The following is a 27,532-nucleotide window of genomic DNA, read 5'->3' on the forward strand; positions in this document are numbered from 1 at the left end:
TGCAAAATGGTCATTGGCAGAGGAAGCTCTCAGTTAATAACTGTGGAAGTGCTCATAGAACACTAAGCTGAGAAGCAGGCTTTGTCCCAGTGAGGACGTTACGCCAAGAAGAGAGAGAGAGAGAGAGAGAGTATTCTGGAATTCTGAAAAATTTTGTACGGGAATCGTTTCTCAAGTCTTTTTGGAAATACTTTCAATTTTATTGCATCCCCTTTTGAAGATTGTTCCTGTTCTCTCAATGAGTTTCTCTTAGAATCTATTCAAAAGTGTCACGACTTTTTTATATTCTTTCAAACATTAAATATCAGAAATGCTTCCAAGAATTCTTCTTCTATGAGTATTCAACACTAACGAATCAAAGTTCACATTACTATTTCCAAAACTTCTCCGTAAATTATAGTTTTTTTTTGTTGAGTTGTCCCCAACAGAATCCACTTTACATTTCTTCCAGTAATCAAGCATGGGAAACACTCAATCAATTACATTATTTCCCTCACTCACAACCCCACACAATCTGAAGCGACTGTGCCTCTCTACCATCCAAACAAATTCATTCAACTTCCATTGCACATTCTGTTTCTCCCGAAGAGCTTCGGGAAGCGCAAAAAATGACGACTGAATGAATCACTACCGAATCTGAGTGCCAAAGACGAACGAAACAGTTAAAAAGAAGTGTTTACAATCTGAGTCGGTAGCAAAAGCAATCTGTTTGGAACGTTTTGTTTAGCTTTCATTGGGAGAAACTGGCAATTATCAAGCAATAATTCATGAATTTCTCTCATGTTTTTTAGGAACTCTTCCTGGACACCTTCGTCAATTCATCGTTGAAGTTATTCAGAAGTTTCTTAGTTTCCCATATTTATTCAGGAATCCTTTATACAATACAAACAATGTAAACGTGTCCGTGTCTTTAAAAAACAATGGTTTACCGAAACATTTTCCAGGAGTTTTCCACGAAATTTGTCTTAGACTCCACTATAAATTTAACAGAAATTTCATCAATAGACATTCCAAGAATGGCTCCGAAACATTTCCCAGTTTTTTAGTGAAATATTTTTGAAATCCTTACTGGAATGGTATTATTATAAAAAAATCTAGGAAAAATCTATGCAGAAAAACTTGTAGTTAGGAGGCACAAAATGTTGCTTATAGAGAGATTTGTGGAAAAAGTCGTCTTCTGGTGGGATTCGAACCCACGTCTAACGAACCGGCGCTTTAATCATCTAAGCAGCGAAATAGAAAGCCAAACTGAACCCAAGCCCATACCATGAACATTCCTTTTTTCACAAACCATCTCTCTTTCGTCTTTGATGCCAATTCACAACACATCTGCGTTTGTGCCCAATAACTACAAGTGAGAGCGAATTGTTTTTTTTTGGGCTCGGGTTCAGTTTGGCCTTCTATTCCGCAGAATCATTCTGTGGCTTAGTTGGTTAAAGCGTCGGTCTAGCGAATACCGAGTTGTGGGTTCGAATCCCACCGGAACGCGTTTTTTTCACAAATTCATCTCTCAATTTGTCAATTAGCAACATTATATGCCTTCAAACTACAACTTTTTCTGTATGTTTATGACATATTAGCAAAGCTGGTAAATGCTAGTAAAAGGCAACATATATCAGTGGAAAAATCTATGCTTGCAATGATTTTTCCATGGACCTCACCGGAATAAATCCCATATTTGCATGATTAATTGTTTGAAAAGGTTTTCCTCTCTTTCAAAAGTTCTTTATAGAGGCTTATCTGTTTCGATGTAAATAAGCAAACTCCAATAATAATTACCATAGTCCTCTACACTTATCTAGCAAATCAATAAAAAAAAACTCTAACTTAAAGAATACACAAAAACAAACAGAATTAATGAGGAGTTTTTTCTTTCTTTTCTGACGTATATTCGAAGGACAAACGAATCCCATTGCAATAGCTTGCAAATTGTCTGGTACCGAAAAAAAATCAGTTCTTCATTATCCGAAAGTGTATAGGATAGATGGATGTGAGTTGTTTGCGTATAGTAGTGTATGAGAAAGAACCGAAAAACAAATCTACTCTAAAGTTTTGGTGTTGCATAACAGTGAGCTGCTGAATTTATACGACTTTGATTATAGTTGACTTCTTATTATTTGTAATTCTTCTCTCCTCGTACTTGCATCCCTTTCTGTCTGTGATTACTATAACTCTGCGTGTGTGTATATGTGTTTTACGTGTATGTGTTCAATAAATACATATGGCTATAATCTCTGATTCAATTAAAAATGTATGTCTGCGATTATTATGCTTTTTTTCTGATAGAGCTTTGTCCAACAAGGGGGAGAGAGAGAGGATCGTTCAACTTACTACAACTAAGATGAATGCTTTCTTTTCGTGTCTTCCAAGAAATTGTGTGATTATTGTTTACTTTCAACTTTCATTATTTACTTTGTATATGTAGCCTAACAAACGCTTGGTAAACAATCGCCAAAATCGAACGGAGCTGATCATCAAGATCAAGATCATGATCTCGTGTGTGTTTTTTGTGTATGTGTGTTTGCTTGTTTTCCTAAAAGTGCCCAATAGAACGATTGTTCGTGCGCTTTTTGTTGTTTTCTAAGTTATTGTGGTAGGTAGTTACATGCCGTAGATGAGAGGAAGAGTTATTCGCTTGCTTGGATGTGTGAATGTGTGTATGTGTTTGTTTCTTAATACTCGTATGAAACAGGGATCTCAGTCTACTGGAAAACCGGGTTACTGTGATTGATCTAGAATTGATTTGCTATTGTCATTGTTTGATTTGCGGATAAATTAATGAAATTTAGAAGATAAATTGGGAATAAACTATCTAATCTTTGAGGGAAACCAACGGGATGGGAATCCAGATGACACTCGTTTCTTTTTTTTGTATTTAAACATAGAGATTGTTATTTTTTGGCTTAACAGTTGTTTTAGTTCTCCTAAACAGTTACGCTTAATTTTTGTTTCATTAAATATACTCCACACACATACAGACAGACATATAAAAGGCTTAGTATTGTTTGTGTTCTTCTCACTAGATTGCTATACAAATATGCTCAACAGTTTCTTAGTGTTGAAGTCAGTAGTAGTAGTAGTTCCCTAGTAGTAACACATACGATTTTGTTTTGAATTCGCTAGAACCAGTGCAGGTGAAAATTTGGATTGACATTAATAGTTTAACATTTTCTTTCCCCACCCACGTTTCGCTACAGGGAAAACTTTCGACAACAGAAAAACGGAACTAAACCGAACAACTACCATTGACTGTGTCACACGGATGACGCGCGACCCAACGACTTGTCACGTGACTGCTGTGATTGTTCTATCAATATTTTAGGATAGTTACGCCTAGAATGCTTCTTTTTTTTTGTTATTTTCACATTATATTTATAAATAGCTGTGCGCCATTCGCTTCGCTTACCATATCCTAGTAATTTTGGGTTAATTTTTTGTTCATTTTTATTGTTTTTCTTCCATCTAATTTCTCCGGTTGTCACAGTTGTATAAACATCGCTAGTTATTACTTTTATGATTTGCTTCTTCCGATGTAAAGAAGTACAATACTAAATTGACACATTTATTCGCTAACCCTAGGAATTATTTTTGCTATAATTTTTGTTGCTTGACTGTCCAATACTGACTTTGCATCGATACTACAAACATAAATATCAACAGAACTAATACTCAAACGAATAAATTACAACGAAAACAATCTTGCGACGTCACAAGACTCGTAAACGAAGCAAGCCAAGCTTTCTCGTTACAGTGCAATTCCCCAACCTGCTTTGTTTACGATTCTCCAAACAAAACAAAACCATCAAAGTCAGCACTGACTGACGACTGATGACAGCAAGTTCGCTGTCCGCTACGAAAAAACAATCGCGGACAGCCAACCCGTGCCCCTTCGCTTCTATTGGCTGCATCTGCTTGTATGTGTGCCTTTGTTTGTATAATTGTAACTCCTACCGATTAAAATATTCACTGTTTACTTCACACTTTGTTCATATCACTGTCAGCGGAGAGAGAACAGTTACTCCCTGCCCTCCGCTTCGAATTTCCCACGATTTCCTTTAGAATTTCATCACACCCTTGCACACACTCTTGTTCGCGCATCCCCACTCTATAAGCCAATGCGTTCCGATTGAACCCGTTTGAACCTGGTTGCCCCAACCAAAACGTCAAAATTCTAACATAAACCCTCAGAAAAATGCTTTCATAAATACTCCACAGCGAATTCGAAATACAAACGACTAACTAAAACACCCTAAACAGAACAGAACCGAAAGAAGAAACCGAGAATAAAGCCGTCGACCCTTCCTTTTTAAGTGTCCTTGCACTTCATCTTCAGCAGGGGTTCCTTCAGACGACTCGGTTCTATGAAGCAGGACCGAGATCGCAACAGTAACCGCTAGTTGGACGACCCGTTGGCGTTCCGTTGGCCACCGGCGGCGGCGGCGGCGGCAGCAGCGGCATTGGCTGTGGCACTGGCGTTGGAATTGGAAGTGGCAGACGACGAGATCAGTACGTTGGCTTTGGAGGCGTCCCGTTCGGTACCGTAGATTTTACCGGCCTTCTTGGCCATCGAACCGAGCAGCTCCTGGCTTTCTTTGTGGGCACCGCGTAGGGAGAGGGACCACTCTTTGAGGCCGATTTCGTCCTGTTGGATATGGAAAAAAAATGCAATCAGTTTTACAAGATTCAACCCCAATTCTCCTAAATCCCTGCAGAGGGATTCTACTGAATCCCTGCAGAGGGATTCTACTGAATCCCTGCAGAGGGATTCTACTGAATCCCTGCAGAGGGATTCTACTGAATCCCTGCAGAGGGATTCTACTGAATCCCTGCAGAGGGATTCTACTGAATCCCTGCAGAGGGATTCTACTGAATCCCTGCAGAGGGATTCTACTGAATCCCTGCAGAGGGATTCTACTGAATCCCTGCAGAGGGATTCTACTGAATCCCTGCAGAGGGATTCTACTGAATCCCTGCAGAGGGATTCTACTGAATCCCTGCAGAGGGATTCTACTGAATCCCTGCAGAGGGATTCTACTGAATCCCTGCAGAGGGATTCTACTGAATCCCTGCAGAGGGATTCTACTGAATCCCTGCAGAGGGATTCTACTGAATCCCTGCAGAGGGATTCTACTGAATCCCTGCAGAGGGATTCTACTGAATCCCTGCAGAGGGATTCTACTGAATCCCTGCAGAGGGATTCTACTGAATCCCTGCAGAGGGATTCTACTGAATCCCTGCAGAGGGATTCTACTGAATCCCTGCAGAGGGATTCTACTGAATCCCTGCAGAGGGATTCTACTGAATCCCTGCAGAGGGATTCTACTGAATCCCTGCAGAGGGATTCTACTGAATCCCTGCAGAGGGATTCTACTGAATCCCTGCAGAGGCATTCTACTGAATCCCTGCAGAGGGATTCTCCTGAATCCCTGCACAGGGATTCTCCTGAATCCCTGCACAGGGATTCTCCTGAATCCCTGCAGAGTAATTCTTCTGAATCCCTGCAGAGGGATTCTCCTGAATCCCTGTAGAGGGATTCTCCTGATGCCCTGCGGAGGGATTCTCCTGAATCCCTGCAGAGCGATTCTTCTGAATCCCTGCAGAGGGATTCTTCTGAATCCCTGCAGAGGGATTCTGAATCCCTGCAGAGGGATTCCTCTGAATCCCTACAGAGGGATTCTTCTGAATCCCTACAGAGGCATTCTCCTGAATCCCTGCAGAGGGATTCACCTGAATTTCTGCAGAGGCATTTACCTGAACCCCTGCAGAGGGATTCACCTGAATCCGTGCAGAGGGATTCACCTGAATCCGTGCAGAGGCATTCTCCTAAATGCCTACAGAGGGATTCTCCTGAATCATTGCAGTGGGATTCTCCTGAATCCCTGCAGAGGGATTCTCCTGAACCCCTGCAGAGGGATTCTCCTGAATCCCTGCAGAGGGATTCTCCTGAATCCCTGCAGAGGGATTCTCCTGAATCCCTGCAGAGGGATTCTCCTGAATCCCTGCAGAGGGATTCTCCTGAATCCCTGCAGAGGGATTCTTCTGAATCCCTGCAGAGGGATTCTTCTGAATCCCTGCAGAGGGATTCTTCTGAATCCCTGCAGAGGGATTCTTCTGAATCCCTGCAGAGGGATTCTTCTGAATCCCTGCAGAGGGATTCGCCTATATCCCTGCAGAGGAATTCTCCTGAATCCCTGCAGAGGGATTCTCCTGAATCCCTGCAGAGGGATTCTCCTGAATCCCTGCAGAGGGATTCTCCTGAATCCCTGCAGAGGGATTCACCTGAATTTCTGCAGAGGCATTTACCTGAACCCCTGCAGAGGGATTCACCTGAATCCGTGCAGAGGGATTCACCTGAATCCGTGCAGAGGGATTCACCTGAATCCGTGCAGAGGCATTCTCCTAAATGCCTACAGAGGGATTCTCCTGAATCATTGCAGTGGGATTCTCCTGAACCCCTGCAGAGGGATTCTCCTGAATCCCTGCAGAGGGATTCTCCTGAATCCCTGCAGAGGGATTCTCCTGAATCCCTGCAGAGGGATTCTTCTGAATCCCTGCAGAGGGATTCTTCTGAATCCCTGCAGAGGGATTCTTCTGAATCCCTGCAGAGGGATTCTTCTGAATCCCTGCAGAGGGATTCTCCTGAATCCCTGCAGAGGGATTCTTCTGAATCCCTGCAGAGGGATTCTTCTGAATCCCTGCAGAGGGATTCTCCTGAATCCCTGCAGAGGGATTCTCCTGAATCCCTGCAGAGGGATTCTCCTGAATCCCTGCAGAGGGATTCTCCTGAATCCCTGCAGAGGGATTCTCCTGAATCCCTGCAGAGGGATTCTCCTGTATCCCTGCAGAGGGATTCTCCTGAATCCCTGCAGAGGGATTCTCCTGAATCCCTGCAGAGGGATTCTCCTGAATCCCTGCAGAGGGATTCTCCTGAATCCCTGCAGAGGGATTCTCCTGAATCCCTGCAGAGGGATTCTCCTGAATCCCTGCAGAGGGATTCTCCTGAATCCCTGCAGAGGGATTCTCCTGAATCCCTGAAGAGGGATTATCCTGAATCCCTGCAGAGGGATTCTCCTGAATCCCTGCAGAGGGATTCTCCTGAATTCCTGCAGAGGGATTCTCCTGAATCCCTGCAGAGGGATTCTCCTGAATCCCTGCAGAGGGATTCTCCTGAATCCCTGCAGAGGGATTCTCCTGAATTCCTGCAGAGGGACTCTTCTGAATCACTGCATAGGGATTCTTTTGAATCCCTGCAGAGGGATTCTTTTGAATCCCTGCAGAGGGATTCTTCTGAATCCTTGCAGAGGGATTCTTCTGAATCACTTCAAAGGGATTCTCCTGAATCCCTGCAGAGGGATTCTTCTGAATCCCTGCAGGGGGATTCTCCTGAATCACAGCAGAGGGATTCTCCTGAATCCCAGCAGAGGGATTTCCCTGAATCCCTGCAGAGGGATTCGTTTGAATCCCTGCAGAGGGATTCGTTTGAATCCCTGCAGAGGGATTCGTTTGAATCCCTGCAGAGGGATTCGTTTGAATCCCTGCAGAGGGATTCGTCTGAATCCCTGCAGAGGGATTCGTCTGAATCCCTGCAGAGGGATTCGTCTGAATCCCTGCAGAGGGATTCATCTGAATCCCTACTGAGGGATTCATCGGAATCCCAGCAGAGTGATTCATCCAAATCCTTGCAGTAATAGGATTCAGCTTATTTCTTATAGTCAAATTTACATCCTGTACTACTTACCGCCATCGTCAGTATCAGTCGTCCATCCCGGATGCCATCTCGGAACTTAATCTGTATGCACTGTTCATTCTTGAACTGTACGTAGTCCGGCGCGACTTCCTCGATCTGATCCATAAACACCAGATCCGGTTTCGTGCTGCTACTTTCCGTGTGTAGTTCTAGCCTGTAATCCATAATCAACCATGTATTTTCCACCAGAACTGTCAAAACAACGGGAACTTACCTATTTGGATAAAGCTTTGCGTACCGCGTCTGCCACACCGACGCAAACGAGCCGCTGTACTTCTTGAGATACCCGTGCAGTATGCAGTCCGAGTCTTTCTCGTCCGCGTCGAACCGCTGCTTCTGCTTCGCCTTTCGCTTCTGTTCCAGTCGGTCCGCCTCCTGGTTGACGGTTTCGAATACTGTTTCTGCCACCTCCTGCTGCCATCTAGAAGAAAATGGAAGAATCTGACGTTAGTTCTCGATTCAGAAGATTCTCAACACGACAAAAAGGGCACCTTTCCGAGATGGTCAGCGGGAAGTACTTGTAAAGCTCTTGGTCCTGTTCAGTCAGTTTGATACCTTTGGTGTCCTCTTCGTCGAACGAACCGATATCGAAGGCGTCCGCGGCGTTCACTTCCCCCCGGGGCGGTATCAGCGGTGGGGTGTACTTCTGGTAGTACACCTGGTTCCAGTCGATACCGGTGAAGAATGGATGCGCTTTGACCTCGTCCGCCCTGTGAAGTTTTAAAGGTTGAAATCGATGCGGAAAAGGAAGCCGAAAAGCTAAAGTCGGAGGACACTTACCCTCCCCCTTTACAGCCTAATCGTTTATCTATGTCCCGTTGTAGCAGTCCTTCCAGTAAGTCTCTCAGTTCTTTGCTAAATGATTCCGGTAGTTCGACGTTCTGTGAATCGAGAAGGAGAAATCGGTTTAAATAGACATTTCATATGTTAAAAAAATTAAAAACTTCTGCGCCCACTGTGCAGTATCGTAAACAACATCGCTTCACAACACGATGCCGATACTCACCATCGTCAGCGTCATCCGGTCGATTTCGTGTTTGTCCTTGGTTTTGTGCTGCCGGAAGGGCGAATGGCCCTTGAGCAGTTTGTACAGCATACAGCCGAAGCTGAACCAATCGGCACTGGAGTCGTACGGGGTTCCCTTCGACAGCACTTCCGGTGCCATGTACCCGTGGGTGCCGACCGAGGCGTGCGGCTTCTTTTTGCTGAAATCACACGCCAGCCCCAGGTCCGAAATCCGCACGTGTCCATTCTCGTCCAGCAGAATGTTGGCCGGTTTCAGGTCCCGATACACGATGAACCGCTTGTGCATGTGTTCCAACCCGAGAATGACCTAGATTTCGCGAGATGGTGGCGGAAGAAGGGAGGGAGACAAAGTTAGCGAAGCAGATAAGTGAAAATGGAGAAAATTAAAACGGAAATGGAGCAGATAAGGTTTCGTTCGATTTACAGTTTGATGAGGACTAGAGGGTGGAGTGGTCATCGGTAGTGGTAGCTGTGTTGGCTAGTACTGCTTGGTTATAGCACTTTATTTCGATTACTTTGACCAACGAGTTCGAAGTCATGTGAAAATGGAAGAGGATTGCAATGAAATAGTTTTGTTTTCTTCCTGTACCACCCGCTGCAACACTGCAACAAACAGGATAGATCTGAGTAAAATGCGTCTCTCCAAGAAGTATTCATCAGGAGTTAGCCTAAGTTCTAAGCTCAATTTTTCCTGATATAGGGAAGTGGCACCGTCTCGGCAGGGGTCCTTTTTTGGGCACTTTTCTGCTATAACTCAGTCAATTTTTAACCAATTGACAAAATTTTTGGAACGCGATGAGATACAGGGGATGGCCAAAATGTTTGGGATAGGCATCTTTTTTTTCTCTCACAAAAAAGTTCAACATGCTATAGCTTTTCATAAAGTGCATAAAAAAACTCAAATTTTTACTGTTTGTCAACCTATTATATGGTCGGCGTTAAGTCAGAGAGGACCATGTGTATTTTACTTAATTTGTAGAAAAACGACTTTAAAGTTTGCAACTCTATATGTTTTGAGTTTTCCACCAAAAGTTCTTAAATTTTTGTTATAAATCTTAAAAACTAATCATCACAGGATCGCTTTGTATTGATCGCGAAAAAACGTGAAATAAAGCTTGAAACCGAGAAATAGCTAAGTAATTGATTGTACTTAGTCCACTCTGACTGAACGGTTTTTGAAAAATCTACAACCAACTACAGTTCACACTCAAGTTTTTACATATTTGATGAAAAATGAAGCACAAGTAGGACTACAGTTAATTTGAGTGGTGTATAATGTGAGCAGCCTCGGGCTGAAAATCCCCATAATAAAGAGCCAATAATAATAATAATAATAATGTGAGCAGGAAGTTTGATATTTCTATTATTACACTGTTGATTACCATTTTCAGTTTTTATGTTCAGTCAGAGTGGACTAAGTACAACAGTTCAATATCACATGAAGGGTAGCCAATTTATGAGCTATTTAAGAATTCTTTTTTTATTTTATTCTTAATCACTTAACCTAATTTACAGCTCCTTTGTCCACTAGGGCACTACGTGAGCGATTCCAATTGGACGCTGCACTTACCATTGTACAGCGCCTAAATGTATACTATTCTAAACTATATCGAACTGGCGCCTTGTGCTGCTTTCACTTTTCTACCCTGTCCACAGTAGAATGATGAGCACGATGATGCTGATGTGTGGCTGCTGTTCCTTTTCCAGTCCGATTGGGGGTCCATTATGAGTTGCGGTTCGCCGATATCCAAGTTTCCGGGTCCGTTAGAGCATATGCTCCGAAGAGGGTCAGGTGTCAGCTGCTCTCGGGGGGAAGAGCAACTGACGAAAAACTGCAAGTGCCGGGGCTGGGTTCGAACCCATGACCATCCGCTTATGAAGCGAACGTGCGGACCACTACGCCACGGGCCCCGACCATTTAAGAATTCTTAACTTGAACATTTAAAGGCTAACAACTTTTGAATGTATTTTCATAGTTCAGTACGTTTTTGAAAAATTGTAGTTACACAGTTCATAATAATTTATTCAGAGGACTGGCATTTTTCAAAAATTCGTTCAGACAGAGTGAACCAAGTACATACACAATTCTTAAATAATTGATAAAAACAATTTCTTCATGAAACGAGTATTGGTACATTTCAATATGATGCCCAACAGCTACTTAACAAACATATTTTGATTTGGAAAGGATTACGAAGAATAAGGTAATTTCAACTATTTTTCTAAGAGACACATGGTTCACTCTGTCTGCACGCGAAATGCCACAATATGCTTCAACACGATGATCTGTAAAATATGATATTGACCATAATAAAAATGGTATTTCACGTGCTTTTTTGATTAATAATCATCAGGAAATGCGTTAGGGAGTCATACGATTTGGAAAGGTATCACATTTTTATGATAAACTATTTTATTTATTGGATTTTTACCAATACATATTTTTTCAACTCTCTTGACATCAAGCATATGGTCCACTCTGACTGCACACTGTTATCGATTTTTGCAGTTCAATCAAAAGAAAATTCTGCTACAACTCTCGTTAACTGTAACATTAAGTAAATTGGGTGAATGTTCCAAGTAGTCAATTTTGTTACTTGGTCCCCTCTGACTGAACGCCGACCATATGTGCTTCATTGGTACAAATTTGGGCTCGATTGATTAATCTTTCGCAAAGTTAGAACCGTTTGGGTAAAACACTATTTTTTAGACAACTCATTTTTGAGCTGTCATATCTCGGAAAGCAGAGAACCAAATTGAATGAAATTTTGAACATACAATATACAAATGCTTCACAAACTATTAAAACATAGATACTCTTTGGAACGTTGAAAAAAGTTATCATGGATTGACATTTTTGGGCTTTTTTCGAAAAAATGTAATTTTTACGACAATGTCAATAAATGTTAGTGTTGATGTCCAAAGATTTTCCACGTCTGTTCTCAAGTTATCTTTAATCAGATATATTAGAATCTATTTAGATTAAAGAAAGAACACATTTAGTAATTTTTGTGTGGTATTGTAAATTTGACTTATCTTCCTCTATGTGAGTAGAAATTTCAACCCGGTATAACTTAATTCGCCGTGACAAAATATTACATTTTATAACGTCGTATTAAGTATCAATATATTGTTGATAAATGTTGAAAAAATCATTCAATTCGGTTCATTGGTTTCCGAGATATGACAGCTCAAAAATGAGTTGTCCAAAAAATAGTGTTGTACCCGAACGGTTCCAACTTCGCGAAAAAATATTCAATCGAGCCCAAATTTGTACCAATGATGTACATATAACTGGTTGATAATCAGTCAAAATTTGATATTTTTTGATGCACTTTATGAAAAGTTACAGCATGTTGAATTTTTTGTGTGAGAAAAAAAGTTGCCTATCCCAGACATTTTGGCCACCCCTTGTACGTATAGTATCTAGCCGAGTGCAAAATTTCAAGTCAATTGGTTTGGAATTGACTGAGTTATAGCGAAGAGTGTTCAAAATACCGGCCGCCGCCCAAGTGTTCGCTACCCTACTCGTTATTTATAGTTCAACATTGGTCTTGCAACATAGAAGCATCCATCCCCATTTCAATTAAAAACTGTAAAAGTTATGATGAAATATATGATTTCTAGGGGTCATGCACATACAACGCAATATATCTCGTAAAGTATGATATTTAGCATTATGACGTCTTTGACAAAGTTGTTCAAAATTGCATTTTGCACAACTTTGCTGAAGACATCAAAAGTCTATCTGTATTTTTTGAAAAAATATTTTTTCCATCTCACTTGTAGGTGGATTGATCATCCAACTCTTCATGTCAAAAGATGCGCTTTGTCTTATGTAGAAACTTCTCCGAAGAAACTATTTAGCAAAAATCAACGGTTGAAACGTTATTAAAAAAGAGCACGAAATCGGCAAAATAAAACACTGTGCACCGGCCTTACGGTCATCGAAGAGGGGAAGGAATATTAGTCATGCAACCTCTATTAAACACTAGGGTAAGTGTACCAATTATGGCTATAGTACCAAGTATTCGCCATAGTTAATTTTCATCCTTTAACGATGTAAATCAACAAGAAAAATTTTGTGAACAACAGATCACGTTCACAAAAGATAGTCGCACTCATTTAAATTCCACATTTTCCTCAAATCATGGTAGAAATAAATCGTTTTCCTTAAAATTTCGGCTTCCTTGCACCATTTTTCGCCATAGTGTACCAGTTATGGCTAACCCCATAAGGAATGCATGCAAATAGTGCGAAAAGGAACCGAAGTTATAAAATGTAACCATAACTGGTACAGGGTTCCTATCATTGGCACACGCAGTAATCAATACTAAAAGTAGTTTTGGCACCGTTTCTATATTTTTCCTGTAAAGTATGGAAACTAAACTGTCTTTTAAATTATTGATGACATTCATTGGTCTTCTCGTTATTTTTGTATAAATAGTTTTCCTTAGGTAGTGCCATAATTGGTGCACCCACCCTATATTTTTTTTTTGTAGTTTTTTTTCCAGAAACTCGAACTGGGCATTTATCCAAGAAGTTCTTCTGGGGCTTGCTCCAAGAATGCCATCAGGGGACTGGTACTTCCTTTTGGAAATTCCTACCGAAATTTTATCTGAGGATTTGATCTGTCGATTACTCCAATTATTTCATTCAGGAATTCTCTAGAAATTATTTCTGAAGATTCCTCCAAGAAGTCCTTTTGGATTACACTAGGCATCCCTAGCAACACACATGTAATGTATCTCTGTGACTTATTTCTAGCATTTTGTTAGAAGTAAGTAATAGTAACTTAACTTGCACTGCAGTGACTCTTATATTACATGTGTGTTGCTTGGGCTATTCAGGAAATCCTGCTGAAACTTCCTTTATATCATCCAGAAATACCATTTTTCATTTTTTTCAAACATTTCATCTTGTTTTTCTTCAAGAATTCCTTCATTCCTTTCTTCTGCTGGGAATTCCTTCAAGAAGTTCCCACTCGGGAATCCATCTTCGTTGCCTTCTGCAGATTTCTCCAGACGTCCTTATGGATATTACCAGGAAATCTTTTGAAAACTTTTTTTTGGAGATTTTTACAGGAGTTCCGTCTGAGATGCAGGAATTCGATCCAGCAATTGCTTCAGAATCTCTTGAAAAAATCTCAGGAGAAACTCTAGGAAGATAACCAGCAGGAACTTCTGATTGATTTCAAGACTTACTTGCGATAAGTAAATCACAGAGACTTCTGCGCAACCAAAAACCAGCGTTACTGTGACTCTTCTGTGACATGTGTGTTGCTTGGGAAAGCAATCCTAACAAAAAGTCTGAAGGATTCCCACAAGGAACTCCTGGTGTAATTTTTGGAAGAATTCCAGCAAAATGCTCAGAAGGAATTTCTGAAAGATTCCCATATTCTCAGACATATTTTTTGAAGAATTCTGGGAAATCACCAGAAATACCGGAAGGGGCTTCAAGAAGAAACTTCTGGAGCATTTTCAGAGAAGTTATTGCGGGATTTGGTAAAGGTACTCCTAAAGGATTTCCAAAAGTGGGAACTCCTGGATAATTTGCTGAAGGAGCTCCTGGATAATTTGCTAAAGGAACTCCTGGAGGGTTCTCAGGAAACTTGAAAACATCCCCGGAAAAAAGAGGAAAATTCCCAAAAGTAACTCCTGGAATTTTTAAAAAGAGCTCCTGGAGAATTCCCAGAATTATTTTTGCTAATTCTACACTATTCCCAGAATTAACTGCTGAAGTATAGATTAATAACCTCTGCGTTCAAAGTTCCAGAAAAAACTTTTGCACCATCTTCAGTAAGAACTCCTGCAGACATTCTAGGACAAATTCCAGAAGGGTTTCCTAGATTAATACCAGAAGGACTTTTTTTAAGAATCCCAGGAGGAACTCCTGTTGAAACCTTAAGGTGCCCTTAGGCTGTTTGTCATTATGCCAAATATTTGCCATTGAAGTCCGAAATTTATCCAAGGTTGCTATGCTTTACGTTGTGTTGGTCATTTGTTGGGCTTGTTTGGCCAAATATTTGTCACGTCTAATGGGACCTTTAGGAGGAATTCCTAAAGAATATTAGAAAGAATTCTAAAAGGGATTTCAGAGAATAATCTCAAATTTGAAAAGCAACATTTGGGTTGAAAAGAACTCCTGGATAAATCAATGGGGCCAGATACTCCTTCTTCGAAGCCTTCTCATCGAGTTCAAAGAGACAACCAAGCGATATAGATAATCTAGCTAGGCTAGAGGAACTCCAGAAGCATTATTTGAGAAACCCTAGGAAGCAACCTGAAAGTAGTTCTGGAGGAGTTCCAACAGATTACATTTGAAAATTACTTGAGAATGTTTGAACGTTTGAAGGTATTAAAAAAGAAACTTTTGGAGGAATTCGTGAAGGAATACTTGGAGAAATCTTAGAAGATACTCGAGGAGTAATTCCTTCCGGATAAGCGGAAACATATCCTTATTTGTAGAAATATCAGAATCGTATTTAGCATGGAAGGGTCGGATTTGTCACTATTGCGTTCAACGAAAAAAAAAAACACAAAAACACGGGTGCATGAATTTTAATTTCTGTTAGTTCTCAGAAGCACCCGGTTACTAAACTGATGTTAAAATCTCTGGAGTTTTTAACGACGGTTAAAAAAATCGCGTTATTTCGAAAAACGTCGTAAAAATCTGCGTTATAGGGTACTGTAAGCACCTGATCTAACCTCGCTTTGTCTGACAGTTCAGCGAGCTTGTTTACAAGCTGTTAGAATTTTTTACGAGTGGCGAAAATTAAATTTAGGTTTTCCTTCCCGAAACCATTATTATACGGAAATATCGATTATATTCAATCCTACTAGTACAAGACCAATCGGCTAATTACCGTTTTACTGAAATTGTATCGAAAAACAGTTTTGCGGATCTCCATCAGAGACTAAGTCCAAGTATTGTGTTGTTCTTTGCTGTGCATGCATCGCTCCTGTAAGGGGTGAGTATGGCAGCATAATCGATCGCGTTTGCTATTGTCTCGAGTGAAAATCAAAACAATAGATGCGCGGTTGTTTAGTGTTCAGTATTGTGATGTTCTTTGTTGTACATTAGAGTGGGTCATCGGAACCGTTTTCTCAGATCAAAGCTTTTTTGGTTCCGTTTCGGGTCCTGAGTATCTGTGCAAAATTTGAGCACGATCGGTTGCGTCTACACTTTGCGCATTGCAATTGAAATTTGTATGGGATTTTTTATGGGAAAACATTCTTTTTTGCATTTTTGTCATAAGTTGAAAAAGTTTGTCTGAAACTTTTTAACTGATACTGTAAAATAATAGCCTAGGATGTTCTGAAAAACTTTGTTGAAGACCGCAAGGCGATCCGATGCTTGTGAAAATAGTTATAACCAACGAACCACATGCATGTGTTTATGTTTTAACATGTAAAGGAATAACAATAGCAACAAAATCATGATGTTTCGCCAAGCAATGCCAGCGCAATAACTTTTTTCATAATCATCAGATCACTTCGCGGTCTTCGACAAAGTTTTTCAGGACACCCTAGGCTATATTTTCCCTTTATCGGTTTCATGGTTTTAGAAAAATTCGAGCCTGTTATGAGAGAAATGCAAAAAAGTGTGTTTTCCATGTAAAATCCCATACAAACTTCAAACGCGATGCGCAAAACGTAGACATAACCGATCCTGCCCAAATTTTGCACACTTATTTGGGTCCTAAAATGGGATCAAAAAAGCTTTGATCTGATGGGATACCTTTGAATTTTTCATTTTTCCATATAAACGATGACCCACTCTATAGTACATGCGAGTGTCGAGAAATAGTGTCGCACTATTGTATCGTTTTAGCTATAGGTCGACGGGTGCTCGAATGAATGATTGATGATCGGTGAATAAGCTCTTGTTTTTCTTTGAAAGATGCAGTAAATTTATCTGTTACTTTAAAATCATCCTTCAGATATTTACTCAACAACAACTGCAAAGTTCGTCACTTCAAGTGTCGGCCAAATTTTTCAATTACATTTGTGTTTAAAAAAAAATCTGCATTTTTGTACAGTTCGGCACCTTACGGTGCTGGCCATACTGATTTGATCCGTAATTATCCGTCAGTATTTTGCCTAAGTTTGTGCGGTCCGTCACTGGCAGTGTCGGCACAATATTTTGTTTCAATATATCGATTTCATGGCAAGTAGCATATTGGTTCACCAGTCCTCTCAATTGCGAGGTGACGCAAAATATTTTTCATTCCATAAATTTTCATTTAAAATTTTCATGGTTTCACCATTCTTCCAAATTGTGAGGTGACACATTTGTGTGTATACTGTACGGTTGCATGGATCGCATCGCTTACCAAAGTGTATCCCTGATCTATGTAACTATCAATCCCTTCCTACTAACAAAACTCCTTCCCGTGGCAATTGTGGAGGGTCCAGTAGTACATACAACCTCTAGTAGCAACAGTTGTCGAACTAACATTCCTTCCCTTCCCCGGTAGACCGTAAGAACGTGGCCAGCGCCGTTATTGACCCAAAATAGTTTGAGCTCTCGAAACGTGTACATTGAGGATGGTGGCAAATCCCAAGCCCCAACCAATTGGTTCTCTGTGCAATTTCGCTAGCTCAGGTCAATCACGGAGTAGCAACTACGAAGTGTACGGTCACCAATGCTCAATGCTCATGCTCTCCATCAGAGACTAAGTCCATGTAAATAAGCTCGCTAAACTGTCAGTGCACGGCTTCGTGACGTCATCTTGCAGTATCCTATTAAAAAAAACCGCGTAAAAGTCAAGTTACCGTAGATGTAAAAAAATATTGGGCATTTCAGGAACGTTTCAAGGGGATATGGGGCGTTTCAAGGAGGTTTCAGAGGCGTTTGAAGGGATGTCACGGGGTTCCAGGATGTTCCAGGGGACTTTTGGGGGCGTTTCAAGGAGTTACAGGAAGTTTCAGGGAGGTTTCACACGCGTTTTAGGGGGTATCACAGGATGTCAGGGAGTTCCAGGATATTTCAGGAGATCTTGTAGGGGCGTTTCAAGGGATTACATGGCGTTTCAGGCAGAAGCGCTTAAGGAGGTTTCAGGGCAGATTAAGGGATAGGACGTTTCAGGGATATTTCCGAGGCATTGTAGGTGGATGCTTCAGGTGTATTTTAGGGGCTTACATGGCTTTAGGGGTTACATGACGTTTAACAGTGGTTTTAGGTAAGGGTATGCGGTATGGGATTTTTTCAAAGCGAAACGAAACGATATATGAAATTTTTTATACGATTCAGTACGAAACGAAACGAGAGATCGATACGGAATCTAAATTCACTCGGTATTTTCGAAACGAAACGAAATTTCCGAAAAAGCTTCACAGAATCTTGTAGGTACCAATATTTTTTATTTTTTTTTGTAAATTAGAACTGTAACTTTACATTTTTTTCTTGCAATCATTGCATTGATTGCAAGATTCTTTATAGATCCTTTCTAAAACTTGACTGCCTACAGAAGAGAAGTAATATGGGATTCAAGGGGAAACGTATACTCAGCTACTTAGCTTTTTGATATATGAGCAATTCCACAGGGGATTGACTGCGTGGCCAAGTCAGCTGGCCTCGAAGTGTGGGTTCGAATTCTACGCAGCTTCGAGGACACCCATCGTTCAATGAAAAACTCTCTAATGCAGGGGTTCGCAACCTTTTTGAGGTGGCGACCCCCTTCAAAAATTGTCAAAACACCCCAGATGTTGATGAAAATTAAAAAAAAAAATATGAATTGAATGAAAGAATCCGAGTTTTTTGGGTATAGTGACGTAGCCAGAAATTTACTGTGGGAGGGATTTTCGACGATCAATGATACGTTTTTTTTATTCGACACACACATTTCGTAAACAATGATGTCATGTACATACAATTTGAGTCGTAGCTGAAAAATAGTGGCGCAGCCGAATTTTTTTTCTTCTGAAAGCGTTTTATGCTGAAAACTTGTAAAAATTTGTATAATTTGCACAGAACAGAATAAAAATTTAACAATTTTTTTTGGTAGCCCCCCCAGGGGGCCGCGGACCACCAGTTGGGAGCCTGTGCTCTAATGGGCCGGTGTGTCGTCCGTTTTCTAGCGTTAGTAATGCACAGTCTGTGCAGATTCTTTGTGACGATGTGAGATGTGTTTCCATTGGACGAAAAATTGTGTAATGCGAATTGGCGTGTAAAGAATGTCAAAGAAATGTATGCGGATTTCATCAGAAAATGAATCACAATTTCTGAGGATTAGTAAACTAAGTGAAATTTCTTTCCTAGGTTTTAATAAATCTTTGTCAAACATTTTGATGAAATTCTGCAACAGTGTGCATGTTGTTTCAGTATTTTTTTTTTCTGGAAATCGCTTAAAGTTATTGTGATATAGTATTGTATTCTCGAAAGTCAAGGACTGATAAGCCGAATTTCCTAACCAAAACATAGATCTAACAGTCGAACTCTCGCTCGTTTCTATCCTTTATAGAATATGGACGCAATCATCTCTAGGTCTGGAGTCAATTTTTAATGTGGAATGGACATGTTGTGATGCGTAAAGAGCTAGTTTGACAATAAGCTGATGAAATGCAGCTAACGAGAGTTATTTTTATAGACATTTAGTATGGAAGTTTGTTGAGCACACTGCAGAGTAGCATTTGTCATTTCATCTTACTTTGTGTTTCATCTTCTCATGTATTACGCAAATACATGTAAAATGTTCTTGGAAATCCAATGGATATTTTTGTAACGGAAATCTAGAAACCTATCAAAAATATACCTAAGAGTTCTTGAACAAATTCGTCATGAAATTTCTGTGTAATGTACTTTCCATGCTTTCCGATTACAATTCTCCCAAGAATACGAAGCTTAAGCTCGTATTCGCTCCAGAATCCATTTTTTTTATCTTAATTACGATATATTCAGCCCAGGGCTGGTTCATCTCCAAGAATCCACAAATATTAAGGATTTTGACAAAAAAAAAACAATTTAATTTTATTTTAGAAGACCTTTTATACTATTATACGAGATTTTCTCAAATTCATCCGAAATTTGTCAAAATACTTCTTCCAGAGATGAATTTGATAGAATGTGACTCGAGTATTACTTTTGGGATTTGCAAAAATATTGCTTGGGAGTACTTCGAGGTTTTCTTAACGCATCGTTTCCCAAACCTGAGTTTTGTTATCCCCCATGGTTGTCATCTCGCATTTTGTAGGCCGAATTGTCTGTTTGTTTTTGTAGAGTTACACACAGTTGCGTGCTTAGAACATTTACTTTTATATTTTCTCTGCTCTATTTTATCCTATCAATTCTATGAAAAGTTCATTAGTATCCCTCATGCGTATCCCTCATTTTCCCAAATGGAGGAGAACGTATCTCTGGAGCCGACCTACTGATAGCTGATCCCTCATGCGTTCAAAGCATCCCGACTAGAAACTTACATCAAGTTTATGTTATTGTGTTATGATGTTATAATATTTTTCTAAACTTGTTATAAACTAGATGCAGGTTGGTGTTAAAATAACTAAAATTGCAACAAAAATTACACTGGTCTTATCAAGATAATAACCTGTTTTGCTATACTCAGATCAAAATTTCAACACAACGTAATATGAATTAAAGCCTCAAAATTAGTTTCTATCAAAATTTGATATAATTTTGATCAGGGTGCAAAATGTTCATAGTCATTGACTGAAAACAGCACGAATTTGAATGATTCTGCACTGAATATTCAAAACAAACAAATTCATTTTCGCTCTCCCTCTTCACACAGTCAGTCAATTCGTAGTCATTGAATATAAAACCGATCGAGAAACATCTTCATAATTACCTACGTTTATGGTTACGATTCCTTCCAAAAACACTCCACATCAATCAAATGGGAACAGATCTGTGTAAAGCGCCGTTAAATGTAATCGAAACGTTAATATTTTATCAGCAATTTAACACTTTGTGAGATGTTTACAAATATTCATCGACTTTCATTCAGTTGACAAACGAGTATCGAGCAGCTGAATATGAATATGCAGGCAAGTGAATGAAAATTGCCGCACGGTGAACTTCAGCTCGTCTGCTCGAAAATTTTGCGCCCTGATTTTGATACATTATTTTCGAAATGTCGAAGACTCAAATCTAAAGTATAATACAATAAGTTATCAAACAACATTTATAACATAATGTGATATAATTGAGTTATATTATTTTGAAAACACCAAGGATGTTGAACTTGATTATATCACAATGAGTTATACATAACATGGTTTGTTATAGTTATGTTACATTTTTGTTACAATTTTCTAGTCGGGATAGCTATTCAGCAACTACATTGCTTTGATGAGACATAGAGTATTCTTGAGATATTTTTTGTAACTTTAGATGTGTAAGATTTTTAACGATGGACCTTTATACTATATGAGTGGCCCAGATGCAATGATCAATTTGTCGATTTTGAGCAGAGTATATCAAAAAAAAATCTGAGATTTCAAGCTTTTATGAACTTTTTTAAGATAGTTTTTAGATTGATTAGAAAAATTACAATAAATCGGAGAAAATTGGGTCGGTTTTGAATCTCCATACATTTTGTATGGGATGAAACATTGGTGACAAACTTTAAACTTTAAAGGATGAAATTGGGTTTTGGTCACTAACACCCCTTGGATTTTCCCCCCTCATAGGGTTTGAGTGCCATAAGTAATCTCACGCTCCCAATTTCATCCTATTGATTCCGTTGTTTTTGTTTTCATGCGTGCTTGCTCACTTCTAACTAAAAATACAAAAATAAGAAACAAAACAAACAGCGCCTCAACACTTTGTTCTTCGTAGGATGAAAATGGGAGCCACATGTTTAATAAGGGTACCAATACCCTATAGTTGTTTCAGAAATTTGTTACCAATTTCGCGGAATTCCATTTTATTTCGTCAAATAGTTATTTATGCAACAAGTTGCAAAATGATGATGTTTTCAGCACGAGTCGTACATTTATAAATGTACGGATAAATACGACGAGTGCTGAATAATCGAATTTTGCAACGAATTGCATACAAAATTTTTTGCCATTACGAAAAATACCCATTCAATATGGCCATTTCTAGCTGCACAAACATGTATCAGAAGGAACCACGTGCGAGCATCCATGCTTGCCAGCGTAGGTTTTTGTTCGATCAGGTAGGCTGTGATGTAGTAGTTGTCAAAAATGTTCGAGCTCCCGGCGTCAAACAGTTGTGTGGAGGCGTAAGAAAAAGTCGATTCAGCAAGAGCTTCTACACCTGGTTTGCAATTTGAATCGGGAGTGAAATCGTCTCGATCCGGATTCCAGCAGATCAGTGGATGTAGAGGTAGTAGCTGAATCTACGGGAGGCGCGGCAGCAAGTGAAAAGTACGTTAGGCCAAAGGTGCTGAAAAGTGCTACTTTTCAGCACTCTTAAGAGTGCCGAAAAGTAGCACTTTTCGGCACACTTGCATCAGCGGTGAAAAGTAGGCCATTTCAACATACTTCAGCGAATTGAAATGTCCTATTTTTCACAACGTAATGGCAAAAAGGTATTTTTTGGAGGCGAAATTTTAAGATTTTGGCGAAACGAAACGAAATTTAAAATAAGAAATTTAGCTTGTTGAAATCCGTGGAATTCTGGGGAATTTCGCCTCGAAACAATTGGCGAAACAATTTGGTGCTCCGCATACCCTTAATTTAAGATGCGTTTTAAGGGGTTAAGAATGTTTTAGGAAGGTTACGGATGCGTTTCAGGGGGTTTTAGGATGTTTCAAGTAAGCCCTCGAAGAAAACGCCAATGTAACGCCTCCATTACGTCTCTGAACCTGAATTTTACAGGGATTGTTTTGAAAACTGGCTCATCTAATTTTATAACGAGTGTCCATATTATTCTGCATATAACATCAAAATTCCACCATATGTGAAATGTAACCATTAAATATCACACTTAACTGTCTCAACTGTAATTCATTCAATTTCTCGACTGAATTGGAATTTTTGTACTATGAGCTCTAGCCACGATTGTTTTGCTCTTTTTATTAAATATCTCCTTAAAAAACTATGTTTTGTCGTACCCAATATCGTCCCAGTACGAAGTAATCAGAACAATCTACTTCATTACACTCGCGGAATTCCGGTCCATCAGCGTGAACCGGAATCTCTGGCAAGCAGCGACACTAATCCGATTAAAGTTATTCCTTCGTCCCGAAACCCGCTACGCAAGATTCCAATATCCCGTCATGTCTCAGTTTTTTTTTCTGTCCAATATCCAACGATGATGGATTGGATGATAAAGGATACCACCGCCACAACGCCGGTCGTGCCGCCAGTCAGTCAGTGGCCACTCAGATATGAAAGGAAAATCAACGTCCATCCGATAGATAGCAGCGAATCAACTTTTGCTGGAATGTGAGTCAGCCGGTGATGCGAAAAGTTCAGCTGGCTTCGGAATTTGTGCTATGCACTGTACTCCTACTGAGGAACAATCATTTCCGGTTCGTTTGGGACCGACAGTGGAATGAATCGTGCGCGGGACCGGAAAGAAAGCGCGGAATGGGAACATCGCAGATAGTAGCAGTAGCTTTTGGGGAAAATAGGTGGATGAAAACAATTTTAACTGTAGGGGAATTTAGAGTGTAGTCGTAGCATTTCACAGGATTTTCTTAGGTGTTACAATATATGAGAAATATTAGACTAGGCTAGCTGAGAACTTGCGCTCAACACAAAATGAACTTAAGATTGATATCGGCTTGCTACGACAGTTTTTGTTTGTAATTTTGTTCATTTATGATGGACTCTTTTTTTTGCAGAAACAATAGGGACTTCCTCTAATTTTGAAGAGGTCAAGTAAACCGTTGGATGTTAAATGGCTTTATTCTTGTTTCAAAACGGTTCCAGAGAATTCCATGAGACATTCAAATGTTATTGGGTGAACTATTAGTAATCCGTGCACTAAAATTACCGACAAAACATTGCTACTGTCCATGAATCAGCGAAAAAAACCGACAAACTTATTTGCAAAGAACTAATGGACACTGACACAAATGAACGACGGGATGATACTTGGTGTGGAAACCGCGGCGGAACGAATGGCAGAAGACAGCACCGGACAGGTTCAAGAAAAGCCAGACAACGAAGTAGCTGCATCCTTTGCCTTCAACCAGTATGGATACGATGAGTTTCAGTTTTTTTCCCATCAACTCCTAAACCTGGAAAAATATTGCCAGCTGTATGGACCGAAAAGTGGAACTGGGGCAAGGACAAGGAAGCCGAGTGGGGTTCGATTTTTTCCCTTGAAAGGAAATATAAAACGACGGGCATTGCTCGTAAAATTCATCGTTTTCATGCAGTATGCCAGCAACCAGAGGCGTACCTAGTGGCACTCATGGCGAACCGGCACTGAGTAGCGAAGCGGGAACAGGAAAAGTGCCCTTTGGGTTGCTTTGCTCTTTACAAAGTTGTAAACCAAGAAGACTAACTGCCGGAACGTATCTATCTGGTAATGTTCACTCTTTTGTCAGCGTGAGATATGGCTGCGGTGGAGAGTGCCGGAGCTGGAAGGGATACCTGCAGGATTTAACGCTACAGTAAGACTTAAAAGCAGTGATGCAAGGTGTTTTTGTCAATTGTTGTACTCGATATTTAAACTAAAATTGATCATACATTGATTTCCAACCTAACCATGTGCCTCGTAACGAATTCCTCCAAGAAATGCATAGAAAATTCCACCAAAGATAGGAAGTCTTCCGAAGATTCCTCCACGGATTCCTCCAGGAATTCCTCCGGAGATTCCTCCAGGACCCCCTCCACGGATTCCTCCAGGAATTCCTCCAAGAATTCCCCGGGGATTCCTCCAGGAATCCCTCCGGAGATTTTTCCAGGAATTCCTCCGGAGATTCCTCCAGGAATCCCTCCGGAGATTTTTCCAGGAATTCCTCCGGAGATTCCTCCAGCAATTCCTCCGGAGATTCCTCCAGGAATTCCTCCGGAGATTCCTCCAGCAATTCCTCCGGAGATTCCTCCAGCAATTCCTCCGGAGATTCCTCCAGAAATTCCTCCGGAGATTCCTCCAGGAATTCCTCCAGGAATTCCTCCAGGAATTCCTCCAGGAATTCCTCCGGAGATTCCTCCGGAGATTCCTCCAGGAATTCCTCCGGAGATTCCTCCAGGAATTCCTCCGGAGATTCCTCCAAAGATTTCTCCAGGAATCCCTCCGGGGATTCCTCCAGGAATTCCTCCGGAGATTCCTCCAGCAATTCCTCCGGAGATTCCACCAGGAATTCCTCTGAAGATTCCTCCAGGAATTCCTCCGGAGATTCCTCCAGCAATTCCTCCGGAGATTCCTCCAGCTATTCCTCCGGAGATTCCTCCAGAAATTCCTCCGGAGATTCCTCCAGGAATTCCTCCAGGAATTCCTCCAGGAATTCCTCCGGAGATTCCTCCAGGAATTCCTCCGGAGATTCCTCCAAAGATTCCTCCAGGAATCCCTCCGGAGATTCCTCCAGGAATTCCTCCGGAGATTCCTCCAGGAATTCCTCCGGAGATTCCTCCAGGAATTCCTCCGGAGATTCCTCCAGGAATTCCTCCGGAGATTCCTCCAGCAATTCCTCCGGAGATTCCTCCAGCAATTCCTCCGGAGATTCCTCCAGAAATTCCTCCGGAGATTCCTCCAGAAATTCCTCCGGAGATTCCTCCAGCAATTCCTCCGGAGATTCCTCCAGCAATTCCTCCGGAGATTCCTCCAGAAATTCCTCCGGAGATTCCTCCAGGAATTCCTCCAGGAATTCCTCCAGCAATTCCTCCGGAGATTCCTCCAGGAATTCATCCAGGAATTCCTCCGGAGATTCCTCCAAAGATTCCTCCGGAGATTCCTCCAGGAATTCCTCCGGAGATTCCTCCAGGAATTCCTCCGGAGATTCCTCCAGGAATTCCTCCGGAGATTCCTCCAGGAATTCCTCCGGAGATTCCTCCAGGAATTCCTCCGGAGATTCCTCCAAAGATTCCTCCAGGAATTCCTCCGGAGATTCCTCCAGGAATTCCTCCGGAGATTCCTCCAGGAATTCCTCCGGAGATTCCTCCAGGAATTCCTCCGGAGATTCCTCCAGGAATTCCTCCGGAGATTCCTCCAGGAATTCCTCCGGAGATTCCTCCAGGAATTCCTCCGGAGATTCCTCCAGGAATTCCTCCGGAGATTCCTCCAGGAATTCCTCCGGAGATTCCTCCAGGAATTCCTCCGGAGATTCCTCCAGGAATTCCTCCGGAGATTCCTCCAGGAATTCCTCCGGAGATTCCTCCAGGAATTCCTCCGGAGATTCCTCCAGGAATTCCTCCGGAGATTCCTCCAGGAATTCATCCGGAGATTCCTCCAGGAATTCCTCCGGAGATTCCTCCAGGAATTCCTCCGGAGATTCCTCCAGGAATTCCTCCGGAGATTCCTCCAGGAATTCCTCCGGAGATTCCTCCAGGAATTCCTCCGGAGATTCCTCCAGGAATTCCTCCGGAGATTCCTCCAGGAATTCCTCCGGAGATTCCTCCAGGAATTCCTCCGGAGATTCCTCTAGGAATGCCTCCGGGAATTCCTCCGTAGATTCCTCCGGGAAATCCTCCGGGAATTCCTCCGGAGATTCCTCCAGGAATTCCTCCGGAGATTCCTCCGGGAATTCCTCCGGGAATTCCTCCAGGAATGCCTCCGGAGATTCCTCCAGAAATGCCACCGGAGATTCCTCCAGGAATGCCTCCGGAGATTCCTCCAGGAATGCCTCCGGAGATTCCTCCAGGAATGCCACCGGAGATTCCTCCAGGAATGCCACCGGAGATTCCTCCAGGAATGCCTCCGGAGATTCCTCCAGGAATGCCTCCGGAGATTCCTCCAGGAATGCCTCCGGAGATTCCTCCAGGAATGCCTCCGGAGATTCCTCCAGGAATGCCTCCGGAGATTCCTCCAGGAATGCCTCCGGAGATTCCTCCAGGAATGCCTCCGGAGATTCCTCCAGGAATGCCTCCGGAGATTCCTCCAGAAATGCCTCCGGGGATTCCTCCCGGAATTCCTCCGGGGATTCCCCCAGGAATTCCTCCGGGGATTCCCCCAGGAATTCCTCCGGGGATTCCCCCAGGAATTCCTCCGGAGATTCCTCCAGGAATGCCTCCGGAGATTCCTCCAGGAATGCCTCCGGAGATTCCTCCAGGAATTCCTCCGGGGATTCCTCCAGGAATTCCTCCGGGGATTCCTCCAGGAATTCCTCCGGGGATTCCTCCAGGAATTCCTCCGGGGATTCCTCCAGGAATTCCTCCAGGAATTCCTCCGGGGATTCCTCCAGGAATTCCTCCGGGGATTCCTCCAGGAATTCCTCCGGGGATTCCTCCAGGAATTCCTCCGGGGATTCCTCCAGGAATTCCTCCGGGGATTCCTCCAGGAATTCCTCCGGGGATTCCTCCAGGAATTCCTCCGGGGATTCCTCCAGGAATTCCTCCGGGGATTCCTCCAGGAATTCCTCTGGGGATTCCTCCAGGAATTCCTCCGGGGATTCCTCCAGGAATTCCTCCGGGGATTCCTCCAGGAATTCCTCCGGGGATTCCTCCAGGAATTCCTCCGGGGATTCCTCCAGGAATTCCTCCGGGGATTCCTCCAGGAATTCCTCCGGGGATTCCTCCAGGAATTCCTCCGGAGATTCCTCCAGGAATTCCTCCGGGGATTCCTCCAGGAATTCCTCCGGGGATTCCTCCAGGAATTCCTCCGGGGATTCCTCCAGGAATTCCTCCGGGGATTCCTCCAGGAATTCCTCCGGGGATT

At 41.8% G+C, this 27,532-nt stretch overlaps 1 protein-coding gene across 7 annotated transcripts in view; it reads right to left on the reverse strand.

The window, feature by feature from the left end:
- Positions 1 to 3,455: 3,455 nt before the first annotated feature.
- Positions 3,456 to 27,532, reverse strand: part of LOC109426380 (G protein-coupled receptor kinase 1) — a 359,171-nt gene continuing 335,094 nt past the window's right edge. For all 7 annotated transcript variants that reach the window (XM_029875606.2, XM_029875602.2, XM_029875601.2 and 4 more), the window contains 6 exons: positions 8,754 to 9,080; positions 8,528 to 8,628; positions 8,239 to 8,457; positions 7,962 to 8,168; positions 7,739 to 7,901; positions 3,456 to 4,642 (listed from right to left, as the gene is read on the reverse strand). In XM_029875606.2, coding sequence (XP_029731466.2) covers positions 4,394 to 4,642; positions 7,739 to 7,901; positions 7,962 to 8,168; positions 8,239 to 8,457; positions 8,528 to 8,628; positions 8,754 to 9,080 — 1,266 coding nt within the window. In that variant the 3' untranslated portion in view covers positions 3,456 to 4,393. The remainder of the gene's footprint in view (positions 4,643 to 7,738; positions 7,902 to 7,961; positions 8,169 to 8,238; positions 8,458 to 8,527; positions 8,629 to 8,753; positions 9,081 to 27,532) is intronic.

This window comes from Aedes albopictus, chromosome 3 (assembly GCF_035046485.1).
Source record: "Aedes albopictus strain Foshan chromosome 3, AalbF5, whole genome shotgun sequence".
Taxonomy (NCBI): Eukaryota; Metazoa; Arthropoda; class Insecta; order Diptera; family Culicidae; genus Aedes; species Aedes albopictus.